A 15,166-nucleotide genomic window follows, 5' to 3' on the forward strand; every position below is an offset into this window, starting at 1 on the left:
TACATACATACATGTAAGTGTAGAGATAGAGGAATGCAAGATATTTGGTTAACCTTTCACTGAACTGCCCTGTACGGCCCCCCCACCACAGCACCTCTATAATGCAGCAGCATATTGCAAGTGCTTACATAAATCGGGGAGGCCCTTCACTAGACGTAATTAGAGCGCTTGTCTAGCTGGCAATCCATCAGCAATGACTTGAGCAACAAACTTGCAGCATTTGCGTGCAGCACACGCAACCCGTTATAGATTTTCGGCTGCCAACTCATAATTTTCTTTATATGTATATTTTCTTTTATTTCTCCATGCCATACTATTTTGATAGGCGCGACGTTGTCGGCGGCGTCACTTTGACAGACGAAATGCGGAAGCATCACCTATTTTATGCCAATTATTGCGGGCATATTGCCAAAAAAAAAGAAGGCGTTGGCCAATATCACACCAGCTTATCAGTTGACGTTATCATCATAGAAAATAAAGAAAAAAGAAAAATATATACATATACATATGTAACTAATTGGAAAGTGATGGATAGGGGAGAGGAGTGGAGGGGGGATTAGGTTTAAAGATGCTGATGACGCCAAACTTGTTGCCAACATTGAAGAAACCGGAAGATCTTTTCGGGCAACTATAAAGTGGATTGCCGAACCGGAAAACCAGAAAAGCTCTGCGGGATCTTGTCAATCGGTATATCGCGCATTTAATGCGCATAAACTGTTCAATTTTAAGCTAATCAGATAGTAGAGTGCTATCTGTATAAATGTGATTTGTTTGGTTTTTGGCTGTTACTTGAAAGTGCCGTTATGCATGTTCATGTTCAATTACCTTGCACTTGCTTCACATATTTGCTATCTCTACCTCTCTGTCCGACCGGTTGTGCAGTTGTGTAGTGGGCTGTGGCATTGCCCCTCCCCCCTTTGTTGTTTGAGGCCGCCTGCCAACTGCCACATTGATTGACAACGGGTTTAAGCTGAGGAAAAGCGCTGCCACAAGCCTTGCGTATACGTAATAATTTTTAATTGTACGAGTGCAGCACGCAACATGCGTGTATATGTGCCTATGTGTGAGTGACTGTGAATGTGTGCGCTGCCATTTTCCAAACAATTGTAACAACGTCATAAATAACCGCCACGACAACTTCTCATATATGCCACACTAGTGGGCTTGTTGACTGGCTAGTTGCCGTTTTGAAGTTCGTTGCCGCTTTATCGTCACACACGTATGAGGTTGTAGTAGTTGCCGTGCGCCTTTGCACATTTCACATTTCCAGCCCCCTATCCCGCGTCCCATCACATGTTTTTTGTTTCTTTTTCAGCCTTTCTTTGCACTCGCCACACATCTCGTGAGGCATTCAGTTTTCGGGCTTTTCGGGTATAAATCGAATCTGGTCCCAAACGATTGGCCACATTCAGCTCCCAATCGCCAAGCTGCAACAACGTTCCAAACCGCGAAGCGCACAAAACAAATAACATTTTGGCTTCTGTGCTTAAATACGTGTAACGGTTTCCAAACGCATCTAAAAAAGCTATTCTTTATTTTTTGTTTTCCTAAATACCGACCTGTGAATTATTGCCAAAGCCAAAATATGCTGAAGTTTGTTGTAAGCATTAGAAATGAAAAAAAGCAAAATAAATAAATCAATCGTTGGGGAAAATAAAATAATGAATAAAAAGAAATTAAAAATATTTGATTAATTTAAAATAAACAAAAATAATGATATATAAAGTATAAAAGACAACTATAGCTGAATTAAAAGAGAAAACAAATTATACGTAAAAATCAACAAAAAATATATCATAAAGATCGAAATGTGCAGGCCAATATACAAGTATAACAAAAGTATAAAGGAAATATTGTGGATTTGAAGCAGGCATAAGGATGATGATATAGGATACATAATAAATACATTTATACAAATCCTGCATATAACTTGTTTATGGATTCGATGAATCCTATTATTCAAAGTCACGCCATTTATTTACATTTTTGTGTTGCAGCGAATTTAAAAAACTATGCTTTTTACTTTACAGCTGCCCTGCCTGGCCTTGTTGGCGATGAGCAACGCTCTTAAAATTCACGAGTACGACCATCAGGAATACGAGCATGAGGAGCACGCTAAATACGAGCCGGAACACGAGGAGACCGAACTGCATCACGAGGTCGATCACAAGCACGCCACTTCACATCAGAGTGTCAAGTTCCACCACTACCATGCCGTGCCCGTCTACATCAAGAAAGAGGATCAGCATCTGGTAAAGAAGCCCATTGAAATTGGAGGCACAAAGCAAAAGCTAAAGGTTCTCCACCCCAAGACGGAACACAACCACAACCATGGACTCGTTCTGGAGCAACATAGCGAGTCGCATCTGCACGAGCACGGCCACTATGAGGAGCCGGTGCATCATGCAGAGCATTACGAGCACTATGCGCACCATGAATAGGTCTAAGTGGTGTGTGGGGCTTTTGTCTCCCAACTGCCAAATTACTTGTAATGGTTTTTCATTTGTCTCGAGTGAGACTCTCCATCCGAGTCTGTAGTGTCGCTTAAGTTTCTTCTTTTTTTTTTGTTGCATTTTCGTTGTTAAATAAAAACATTTTGCATAGAATATTTCTACAATTAATTGTGACTTTTTGAGGATCTTATAAAAGCTTCCATTAAGTTCTTGGCAACAGTAACATTATGTGCCGAATACTTAGTATAATATTGCCTTCCCCAAGGATTGACAACTTTTATTATTTTTTTTTATAGAAAATTTGATCATTTTTGATTGCTATGTGATTAGCTTAAGATAAATTCATAAGTATAATTATTGGAAATATTTCTCAAAAATGTATTCGAAAACACGCATTTGATTACGAATTGAAATAATTTTTTTTAATATAATTCAAGTCTAATCGATTAGGACGAATCATTTGTAACGTTTTCGTTGAAGCAAAAACCCCAGACCTGAAATACCGTACTGGTTCTTTAAAATGGTTGTCAGCATGTTTGTTCAAGTTCGTACTGTACATTAAGATGAAAATACTACCGCTAATCATAACAAGTAGATCAATGAAGTTGCTTTTCTTTCAAGTGTTGTAGCTTTATTTTGTATTATTATTAGGTCAAAAACAATGGACAAATCTCATGCCCGGTGGAGGGAAAATTTTATTGTCAGTCCGGCAAGCTAGGCCCCGACTAATAGCCGTAAGTGGTCAGAGATTTTCGGAGTGTTGGTTATGAAGAACTGCTTTTAAAAATCCAAAAATGAATATGCTAATTTATTGTTGTTCTACAAGGAACAGAAAAGCCACGACGATTTAAGTGGGCAGAGGAGTCCACATTGCCAATAAGCAGCATGTTAAGAAAAACTACACCTAGTACAGTCCTACAGATTGCTAATGATGAAAGATTTAAAAGTAAAAGCCTGGAAAGCGAGGTTGGAATCCCAGCCTAAGTTGCTTCTAAACTGTGGGTGCTTTCACACCAAATGTTTTTTACATTCATTTGAAAGATGTGTTGGTTGATTTCCATGCTGGAATTTTCAGTTTAACTACTTATTATATACAAATTCATTACAAATTCATTTTAAATGTCTCGGCTTGAATGGCAATTTTCCACATTATTCAAATTGAAAGACTTTAGGTAATATTCAGTGGAATCGATATCCCTCGACGGATGTTAAGTGAGCTACATACATGTATTTCCAACAAACATTTATGGATGAACTTTAGAGGAAGTATTTAATATGAACCTAACTATTAAAGGTTAACTCTGACATCGTTTTGAATCGCCTAAGCCTCTGAATGATAACTCTTTCAGTATCAGAGCTACCTATTCACCAAGGGTGTAGCCAGGGGGGCAGGGAGGCCTTTGCCCCCCTACAAAAATTTTTGCCATATAAAGTCGACCACACGTTCATTATTATGGCGCACTATTTCGCCTTAAAATGGAGTTTGAGTGGATTTGTTGAGGTTTTTTCATTGATCATATGCATAAGTTATTTTTTAAATGCATCGTGCATTATTTAATCAAAATTTTAATTGTTTGGGCCCCCCTTTGGTAAAAGCTGCCTACGCCCTTGCTATTCACAATTCCTGAACAGTTCTTTTGAATTTAAATTCGTTTAGAGAGCGCAAATACACCTTACGGTTTTAAATGCTTGACATAATAGTTTTGTTACATATTCATTTTTGTTGCTTAGAACGAATTGCTTACATATCAATTGTTCACTTAAATATTGAAGCGGCTAGAATTGTTAATGATGTGAGACACATTTCAAGTTATCCGTGCATTTCTAGTTAGCTCGGATTGGATCAAGCCTAGAGAAACCAAACTTAGCCCACACTAGTTACTGCTCGGGCTCAGGGGGGTGCCAATGGGTACCAGATAAGGAATACGAGACGGGCTCATTGATATCTTGACTTTATTAATTTGTTAACTCATTTACATCGGTTGATTACTTTGTAGACTTACATACAACTTTGCTAGCATTGGGTAACAAATAGCTCGCGCACCGCAGTTGCCAATTGACTAACCTAACGACTGCCCCCGGGTAGCAACTGGCCATAAAATAAATAATTACACATAATACACACTCTAAAGGTAGGTGAACGAAAAAAAACAACAACAAAATTTTGCATATAATAAACTATGAGAGACTATTTCTTTGGGGGCGGTCGCAACGAAAGACTGGCCTCCAGATCCTTGGCTAGCTTGCCTTTGCCGCCACGTACGGTCTTTTTGCCAGTCACGTTCCCGCCTGTTGTAGCAGCAGGATGGGCGCCACCGCCCCGCTTGCCACGTTTATTGGATGGAGTACCGACACCACGTATAAGCTGCGTCTTGTAGGTGTGCTGGTAGCCATATCCCTCCGGATTGTGGTTAAACTTTGGGCTATAGCTGTCGTACTCCATGCTGCTGGAGCCCACAGAACCACCGCCATTCTTATAGACACCGCCTGGCTTGGGCACCACTAGACGCAGCGGCTGTTCGCCCCAATTTTCGACATGTGGATCGTCGTACTTGTTCGGCAGCGGTTCCTTTTTAAGCACATACTGGTACGGATTGTGGAGTGGGTAGCCATCGTCGGGGCCACCGGTGCCGCCCATTTCGCCGCCCACAGCACTTGGCAGCTGCTTGTCCGATTCCATTGAGCTCGGGTTGGGTGCTGGCTCAGCAAAGTAACCCGTATAGCCCTTGTAGTCCGGATGCAGTTCAGCGGCTGCCTTCAGCTTGTGCCTGTATTCGGGTCCACCAGCACCACCACCGCCACGCAGCTTCTCCGGCTTGTAGGGCAGCGAGTTGATGTCGTGATAAATCTCTGAATTGAAATAAAGTTTGTGTGGCTTGTTCGTCGCGGGTCCCAGCAGGCGTTCATCTTGTTCCGGTGTTGTGACCACATGCGATAGATCGAACTCCTCGATGTTCTTCAGTGCCGCATTGTGATCGAAGTGCTCCGCATGGGCGCTGCTCTTCAGTGGCAGTGTGTATGGCTTGGAGACGGTCTTCACCGTGGCAGTTTGCAGTGGTGCTCGCGTCTTGATTTTGTAGATGAACTCCACATTGGGCGCCAGTGCATCGGCCGTTAGTTCGGGTGCCTGGTAGGCGGTCTCTGTCTCCGACTGATAGCGCTGTTGCTTTGCCGACTGATGGTTCGACTGCTTCGACTGCTGCAGATGATGTGAGTGTGAGTGTGCGGGTGGTGGCTGATATCGTAAGCCACCGGAGCCGCCACCACCACCACCAACAGTCCCAGCAGAGTTTCCATGATAGCTGACGCCCACATTGCTGTATTTTGGCCGTACCGTGGTGCTGGAATAGCGCTTCTCCTCGCTCGAACTGCTGCCACTACCACCACCATTATTGCTGCTCCCACTGCTGCCGCTGCCGCCACTGGCCAGGGGTAAAGGTAGCAGTTTGTAGTAAGTCTTGGTTTGTGGCTGCGTTTCCTGCTGCGTCGTGATGATCTTGCCCTCTGCCTGCAGCTCCTGCATGTACTTAATGACCGATTTCTCGATCTGTTTCATTATCTCCGACTTGGGTATTTCAGTGGAGGCCGACACACGCACCTTCTCCTCGGCCTCGTGCTCGAGATTGCGATAGAGTTGCGGCTGCTGTTGTGGATAGAAATACTTGGTGCGATATAGTCGCTCAACGTCCGATCCACTTGCGGCGTTTTGGGAGCCACCGTAGATATCGTAGGAACGGTCCTTCTCATATACGGGTGCTGGCGATGGCTGGGAGGGAGTACTGGCTGACTCCATAGTTTGCTGCTGTTCTTGGGCCAACATGAGCGCTTGTTGAGCGAGCTGGGCTTGCAATTCAGCCTGAATTTGTGCCTCAAGCTGCGCCTCCCGCTGTTTGACTTGCTCCTCCTCCGTGATTGCTGCCGCCGCTGCTGCTTCTCGTTGCTGAAGTTCTTGTTGCTGTTGCTGTTCTTGCTGCTGTTGCTGTTCTTGCTGCTGCTGCTGCTGCTGCTGTTGCTGCTGCTGCTGTTGCTGTTGTTGATGCTGCTGCTGTTCCTCGATGTAGGCGCGCTCAGTTATGGGTGCTATTCGTATGGGCTCCTTAAGTCGTGCACCATAAGCCATCTTCATGGCATTGGCCACGTACTCAGCCGCCGACTGTGAATCCTCTAGTGCCGTCGTTTCTCCGCTCATGGTTGTAGTTGAGCCGGTGTTTGTGCTCAGACTACTGCTGTAGTGGGCGCTGATTTTTGCATGCTGCCTCGGGGTCTCACTATCGGGCCGTATCAGATTCATCTCCAGCTGGCCATAACTGTAGTCTGGTGTTTGGCGTTTGAGAGGGCGAGAAGAGAAATTACAATATATGTATACTATATGTATGTATATATGACTGACTTATTCTCGGATAAAGCTAACTATGCGCTGCAGCTGTAGCCCCACAACTCTCTAACTTTCCTTCAAATTGTACAATAGGGAGCATTGTTACAGATCTTTAAGTAATAGAATAACAACAACTAGAAAGTCATTGCATAAATGGAATAGAGAAAATCAATATAAGCGGCCTTAAATAGTTTGTAGAGTAACTGGACGGTATAATACTCCCCAATTGTTAGAGTCGACTCATTATTCTGCAACAATTCAATTGGTATAGACACAAAAGTATTTAAATATTTTGTAGAAGTACCAAGCTCTTAAATATTGCACGGTCTAAAGCAAATACTCGTATATAGGATAGGTCCAATTGTTTCCCTTTTTTTCGGTAACCTAATAAAACATTTACGCATTCTTCTTTATTCGGCTCTGCTATTCCGAAGAGCTGTAGAACCGAGCGGCTGTTGATTCAAAAGGTTGTTAAACCTTTAAGCCAAACAAACACAGGGGCTGATTTAAATTTCAAACTAAGATAAGGTCTAAGATCTTACTTCGGTATATTGAAATGCTTTATCAGCATTATAATGAATTGGTCCGCTTTTTAAAATGGTCGTTCTATTAAAACTCAAAATCAGCTGCGGAATAACATTAATGATCGTTCGCGTTCAACTGATTTAAATTTAAATAACGTTAAATCATAACAAAGTTAAGCACTTTCAAGCATACAACTACTATATAGTATTTATGCAACCATTGCTCATTCATTTCAGCGCTACCACACTTACCAGTGGTCACATCCTTTGGCCTGGAGCCCAGTCCCCGTCTCTGGTAGTTGCGTCCCTCTGCTCGGCCGGCTGCCATTGCCAACTGGTCCGGCACACTGGCCTTCTCGCTGACCTCCTCGATGGCCGAAGTGCCTGCTTGCCCTGGTCTTCGGCGACTGCCGCCAGAACGTGGTAGCGACTGAGCCGAGCTGGCGGAGAGTAGCGTGCACTGGAAGGAAAGGAAAGGTGGGTCAAGGGGAGTCAGTCACTTAATTAGTCAATCAGGACGAGCTGCCTGCAATATTATGCAATTAAGAGGCAATTACTCGATGTCTCCCTCAGTGTGGCTCTCGCACTGCCCGATAATTGAAGCTTATGCATTCAACATAAATAAATGTACTTGTAAAGCATACGTTTAGTTGGCAATTTTCTTTAGTTAAGATTGTTGTTGTTGTTGTAATTAAACTAATTAAAGTTAACAAATTCACTTTCGCTTTTAGAGCGCGGGCAACTTGCCAATAGACGCCACTGTAGCCACAATTGCCGTCTCGGTCTCCGTCGCTGCCGGCGTTTTGTGTAATTTCTTATGATTGAGTTGGCGCAGGCGACGCCCCACACCGCCCCCCAGCGCCCCTTGCGCCAAGCCGCGCGTCCGTTGCAAGTTCATTCACACAATGTGCTTTGCAACATTTTCGCCCGTTATAAAACATAAACATGAAATGTTTGTGGCACGCAACTTGGCTTTGAAAAGCCGATGCATTGCATCAAATGTGCAGATCACTTGACAGCTGGCAGCGTAATTATTGAGCAGCTGAATTTAAAGTTGCAACTGCAACATTAACTTGTCACTCAGTTGCATGCAAGCCCACAAGCTAAAGGGTCGCCCATTCCCATTTTTGGCATATCATCTGCATCTGCTTAACGCTTTGGATGCCAATGCCACGACACTGAACTTTCAAAACCTTTATGAAGTATTTCTATCGATGCTCGTATGGAGCACGCTGAACAGAGAATTGAATATAGAACTTAACAAATTAAAGAAATTTATGCGGAGCCCATATTCCGAACCTACATATATTAGTGCCTATATCATATCAGAAATATAAGTAAGTATGTGAGATACACATTGGCCAAGAAGTACTATATGACCTATAGATCATAATAATAATATAGATCATGATAATTATGCAGTTAGCATTGTAATTTTTAGAAATATTTATTTACGATTTAGAATTTTGCCTTGGTTTGGATAAGAAGGACTATCTTGCTTATATCTTTTTTCATTGTTTTAATTTTCTTGATAACTATATTTTAAAATGCTGTCATGCAGTTTTGTATAAAATACACATACATACTATATAGGTCCGGCTCTGCAAAATCAATTCAGTTCTTCAAATACTATATGAAGCTCACAAATTTCGAGAAAGTTTCAAATAAAGTATTCAATATGAAACCCCTTATTCCAAAAGAGGTACTCAGAAATAAAATTCGAATGATAAAGCACTAATCAGGATTATCCTACCCATCGACAAGACTGAACAGACACATTGGCTTTCTTTTTTGTTTTAAACAATTATATCTATAGTTTTGCTATTTCACGTTAAATAGAAATTGAATGATACCGATGCGTATTGAAATATATTGTAAGAAAGTGAAAGTAAATTTCGAACAGAAAAATGTGATTCAAACTAGAGGGGCTATAAGCCTGATTCTTTTTGCACGTTGTATGAATGTAGTATTTCATATTTTTGAAAAATGTATTCAATTTATTGTAAAGTTTCTTTTGAATAAAGTTTATCAACACCATTGGCTGGCGGCTAATCATAGCCGTTTATATTCTTCACTGTAATTACACATTTTGCTGACTCATTGTTCTTTAAATCACAACTGCATAGCACTTTTGATTTCACATTCACATAACAAAAAAGTAACAAAAAAAATATAACACTATGCTCCATGTCCTTTGCCTGCTTTCGATTACTTACAAGTAGCAAGGCCGAGAGGCAGAGGTGGAGGCAACGGCTCAGGGTGAGCCCGGGGGGCTGTTGCCGTATTATGCACATCATTTCGCGTCTGTGTCTGGATTTGAATTGTGTGCGAAGAGTGTGTGGCATGTGGCTTTTATAATAAAACGCTTGCGCCTGCGCTGTTTACGGCAGCAGCGGAAAATTTATGCGAATGTGCCGGCCAAAGAAAACGCGCGAATTATCACACATCTACACACACACCACACACACTCATACAAATATATTAAAAATGCTCCATCTGTGAAAGCGAGAAGGAAAGTGGGAGAACGAAAGAGAGAGAGAGAGGGAGAGAGATAGAGAGATGTTGGCAATTGTCCGGACGATTTTCTTGGTCGGCGACACCAGCTGATGGACAGTTATTTGCAGTGCTTGACAATCGGTGCACTGTCGTCCATTTCACGCATTGCCTGACATTTTTCATCGTGGGCTGGTCAACGATGACATATGCGCCATGTGTGACACACTGAGTGAAGGACAGCTACAGCTGGTGCCAACAGCTGTTCATTTAATTTTGCAATTGTAAGATGGCTTTTTATTTGTCATTCATTTTTTAACGATGCTCTTACATATGTACATACATTCATGTATGTATGTATGATGCGACATGTTGCAGCCATTTGGAGGCGCTACAAGAGATGACAATAATCTAAACAAATTAAATCGCCAAATGAAAACGGCAACGACAACGGGTTTTTTGGTTTTCGATTTCATTTTTTTTTCGGCATCGGTTGACGACCACCATTTGGGGTGGTCAATTAAGCCATAAACTAAATGTAATCGAGAGAAAGATGCAGTTCAATGAATGTCGGCCTGGAACGGCTTCATTGTCATATTATCATATAATTATTATAATTTGAGCACACGTTGTTTGGGATTGGTTTTTAAGGCGATTAATAGGAAAAAGTATGGCGTATACGCAAGGATCGTTATTTAAACTAATCGACTTCAATTGCATAGAAACAGGATCAAAGTTAAGTGCCAGTTTTGTGTTGTATTTTATATGAAAACTTAAAAAGGAATATAGATTATTGGCTCAATTTTTTACAGTTTTCACGGAAAAGAATGACGCCATTTTATTAATTACACAACGTACATATCCCTCAGGCACACTTGAGTAGTCCTATTTTAAAGCAAACTATAGCAGCTGATCTCTCCATATCATATATTAAATTTGTCCATATGGCTTTTGTATTATAGTATTAAACATATTGTTTTTATTAAAAATATTTATTTTGTTCATATGTATAAATATTTTTGTTTCAACTATTTTTAATTTATTATACTCAGTCTCATAAGGGGTTCAATAAATATTTTACTTGGAAAATTATAAGCCAGATCTTATTATACATAAATTAATGTTGTAGCATTCTAAATGGTTCGTTTGCTGATATCACAAGGAAAAGGTTTAGATTGGCCCAGAAATCGAAATTGGATATGTCTTTGGTGCCCGGCACAGTTCATCCGTTTGGGCTAGGACTGTGGCGATGTGTATGTGCTTATGCCAATTAGCCAAGCATTAATGTATGACCGTTGCAGCCGCAAAACCCCAATCCCAACCGACACCGCCACCGCAACAGCAACAATGGCTTGGCTAACGCATCAGCAGGCAAACATATTGGCCAGAGAAGCGCACAAAGCCTTAAGTCACTTCATGGTCACTGATTAAGTGCATATTAATTAACAACTGGCAAGTCCGAAACCAAGTAGCAACAAAAAAATGCAGAAAATTTATTATGATTTTTATCGGACGCAGTGGACGCGTCGCAGCTTTTTTCAGCCTTTCTCAGCTCTCTGCCAAGCTCGTGCTGGAGTCTGGCTATAATGTGCATATACTCGTAAGTATGTCTACGATACGATTTTGTGCGCTACAGTTGTGGCCACAACAAATGGAATTGCGCAGTAAAAGTTACAGCTGCCCGATTTCAATTTCGATTTTACGAGTCTAGCGCAGGAGGCGTGCTTTGAAAATTGCTTTTGCTGATTTTGATTAATGAGCCTTATGATGGCTATATAAATTGTCTAGCTAATTAATTGTGTTTCAACTAAAGAAGCATTTCGCTGAGAGTGGAGGCAGGAACAGCAGCAACCTTTGCAGATCCTAGTCTCATCTCACTAGTAATGGAAGACTGACAGGTTAGTTCGCTTCTCAAACTTGTTATTCTAAGGACTATTATGTACATATGTGTGTATTTATGAAATAATCAGCCATGCTGCAAGGCATTTCTCAACATTATAAACTAAATAAGCTAGCAAGGCTGAGCCAGCCGTCACACAATGTGAAGATCAACAACCTTGCGCCGCATTCGCGTTATATGGCCAAAAGCAGCAAGCAGCCAGCAGCGACTACAACAACAATAGCAACTACAAGCAGCTGCTAAAAACGGTTAACAGCATGCGGACGGCAGACAGTGGGCAGAACAGAAATATTTGAGATACAAGTAGCAAGTCCGGATTGCACGAAGGGGCTCCCAAGTTCCCTCCTGAAGTTGTTATGTAATTTGTGTTGTATTTCCACGAGGGAATAGTTGCATGCAACTGTTTCGTGAAATTCGATTATTAAGATGTAATCGAATTTGAATTTCGTTGAATTTGTTTATTATACAAAGTATATACAATAAATGTGAGGTAATGGCTTTTCAACACTTTCTTCGCTCCACATTTATCCACCTATTATAAAACAAATTAAACATATTAATGGAAAACAGCTACAACAGACAGCAATCAAAGGCATTTAATGCCACAGTCCAGAAAATGTCCTGAAACGACTTGTCATTTTCTCAGCAAATTATACCAAAATTTTGATCAGAGTAAAGAAGCCTTGTCAGTTAATCAATTCTTTTTAAAATATAAAATATTCTGAATCGATTGTTTCACCTTTATTCGAGGGAGAGAGAGTATTGGACCAGTAAATAAAATCGTTTTAAATGGGCCATAATTAAGCCTTTTCCCACAAAATTAGTTTAGTTCGATTGCATTCTATAAGAACTAGATTTTAAATTCAGATTTCGGTGCGATCTTTATCTGATGATTACAACTCCGGCATTAGGCATAACATAATTCAAATATACATTTTAAAATGATACTTTCAGAGACGTGAAGTGGTTACAAAGTTATTTAAATAGATAATATTTCTGATCGTTTGCTCCTCCAAAAACATCCATTGTGCAGCTGCAACCTGCAACGGCTGCGGCAACGTTCCAATTGAGGCGTTTAGTTGGAAATTGTTACGTTGGTTACCGCTCCCCTTCACGACCGAAGATTTTAATTTGTTTTTGCGAGTGTGTTTTTGTGTTTTATGGATGCATTGTTGCAACATTTAGTCCATAATGGTGATTATTTTCTTTTGGATGCTGCCTAAGTGCTCCGATCTCTGAGGATGTGAGGGCGTCCGGAACTGCGTGTATGATGCCACAATATATAATCCCATTTATGTTGACATTACAAAGACAGTGCTTTGAACTCTCTTTCTCATATCTCCTCACTCTCCTCACCCATCCAATGTCCACTGTTCCCCCGATTCAGCCGCTCGCACATTTGACTTTTTTCATTGTTTGGCTTGTTGCAACATTTCGGACGTTGAAAGTTGTTCATCTTCTTTATAATGGCAGTTGTTGTATTGAGGGGTTGGGGGAAACGAGTTGGCGACTCGACAAACGATCACATGTGTAATTGTTGCAATTGTTAATGGCCAATGTGATCAAAGACCCCAAACATATCGTACTCGATGCCAACATTTTAAAGCGTTTTCCATCGTTTTTCTATAGCCAAGAAGTCGACAGTGCGATATTTTCAGAAATTAATTGTGTTTTATTGACGTTATGACGCTTGATTATCGTGATGATAACATAGGCATAGACATAGGCTCTCTAATAATATCGTATAAAAATATGATAAACTAAAACCGAGATACAGATTATTGTAAAATAACTAACTTTATTATAATATCAAATTAAGTAAGTATACTGAGTAGTTTTTTATGGCAAGTTATCTTCTAATTGTGGGGAAGCTTGAACTTTTTTGTGAGTTAGCGCTTGTACTAGTAGTTGGCCGCATAACTAGTTATCCTTACAAAACCAGACGATTAAGGCTCCTTCTATATATGTAAAAAACGAACTCGGAAATCCTTTTTTCCAATTTGAAGAAATATTTTCCCAATTTTCGGGCTTCGTTTTAAATAAATACTTAAGCCTTTAGAACGGTATGCGACTAATGTAATTTCTAAGATGAAAAGTTAATCTGTAGCTTTCATTTGAATTTATATATATTTATTTATCAGATTTAGTCTGTGCTATATAGGTAGTTTACTAGAAGGGCACTATCATTTGAAAAGCTTTACAAAAATTATATAGTGAGATAGATGTTACATGGAAATTTGATTGCTAACATTCCTTGTCTGTACTATAATTAAATCTGACATCTGCATTAAAAGCATTTCCTGTATTTGGAAAGTTGTTTAAATATGTAAATAAAAATAAATAAAAATTGGTAATCAAAAATTGAAATAAAACAAATTAGAGGTATTCTATAGTTTTCTTTTTTTTTGGCAACGGAGGGGGGCTTTGTTTTTATTAAATCAGAATACGGATTGAAATACCTATTCAGATTACATAAATAGATGATATTTATATTTCATATTGTGAGAGAATTTAAGGTATCTTTTTTCTCAATGAAACCAATTGTTAGAACAAGTTTGCAGAGTATGTTGGCTTCGACTTTGTCTTTGTCTTCTGTCTCTGCTTCTGCTTCGGTTGCTTTGGCGGATTAAAAACTTGGCATTGATTCCACATATGCGGTCACACCCATTGTCACCCACACTCCATTGGCATATCCCCCATCCTAATCCCCTTTTCTGCAGCCCACAACCCTTGGCTGGCCGCGTGACAACAATAAACAATTGTCATTTGTGGCCGTCATTTTCGTGTTTTATGCGTTCAGGTGGCCACCGGTGCGGCGATTGCAACAAATGCAACATCACCGATGACGCTATGGCTGACAGTAATTTGTCATTTACATACACACACACACACACACATAAAAAGACTTTCGTTTTCGAGCACTAAGCTGCTGTCTAATTGACTTTGGGAGCGGCCCAGAAAGCGTTGCAGAAAAACCTGCGGCTCTTGGAAATGTCAGCGCCTCGTCCGCCAAGCCGCCAAGCCGCCAAACCGAAAGACGAGCGAGCGTGTTGGTATGTAAACGGTTGTCCAAAAGCGCAGGGAACTGCTAAGACAAAGCCCCGACTGTCGACCAATAATACGAGCAATAAAAACAAAACACACGCTGGTGGAAACGTACAAAAAATAAAAGCTGCAAAAACCCCAACTTGACATGAAAACGAGGCACGGCAAATATATCTTACAGATGCATATCGAGCAATCCAACTCATTATAAAAGAGTGTGCGGAAGTTGTCAACGCTGTTGCTGATGTTGTTGTGGCCGCCGCTGTTGCATACTTTATGTTTAATTTCAATTGAAAGTTGCATTGCCGGGCTGCAAGTTGCCGGCAGACGCAGCACTCGCCACACATATCCAACAAAGTTATAGAAACAAAAAAAA

The 15,166-nt window shown here is 40.7% G+C and overlaps 2 protein-coding genes across 2 annotated transcripts; one reads left to right on the forward strand and one right to left on the reverse strand.

The window, feature by feature from the left end:
- The first annotated feature begins 1,522 nt into the window (after window positions 1-1,522).
- On the forward strand, window positions 1,523-2,441 carry LOC115628009 (histidine-rich glycoprotein). Its single transcript, XM_030523932.1, has 2 exons — window positions 1,523-1,600; window positions 2,031-2,441. Exons 1-2 carry the CDS (start codon window positions 1,586-1,588, stop codon window positions 2,439-2,441), a joined length of 426 nt encoding a protein of 141 aa, XP_030379792.1. The 5' UTR covers window positions 1,523-1,585.
- A 2,200-nt stretch (window positions 2,442-4,641) lies between these two features.
- LOC115627932 (RNA polymerase II degradation factor 1) lies at window positions 4,642-8,250 on the reverse strand. The gene is made up of 6 exons (XM_030523825.1): window positions 8,113-8,250; window positions 7,605-7,812; window positions 6,517-6,767; window positions 6,396-6,453; window positions 5,767-6,314; window positions 4,642-5,688 (listed from the first exon to the last, which is right to left on the reverse strand). The coding sequence occupies exons 1-6, from the start codon at window positions 8,248-8,250 to the stop codon at window positions 4,642-4,644; spliced, it is 2,250 nt and encodes a 749-aa protein (XP_030379685.1).
- Window positions 8,251-15,166: the final 6,916 nt, after the last annotated feature.

Source organism: Scaptodrosophila lebanonensis, unplaced genomic scaffold (assembly GCF_003285725.1).
Source record: "Scaptodrosophila lebanonensis strain 11010-0011.00,11010-0021.00 unplaced genomic scaffold, SlebRS2 tig00000098-arrow-pilon, whole genome shotgun sequence".
Taxonomy (NCBI): Eukaryota; Metazoa; Arthropoda; class Insecta; order Diptera; family Drosophilidae; genus Scaptodrosophila; species Scaptodrosophila lebanonensis.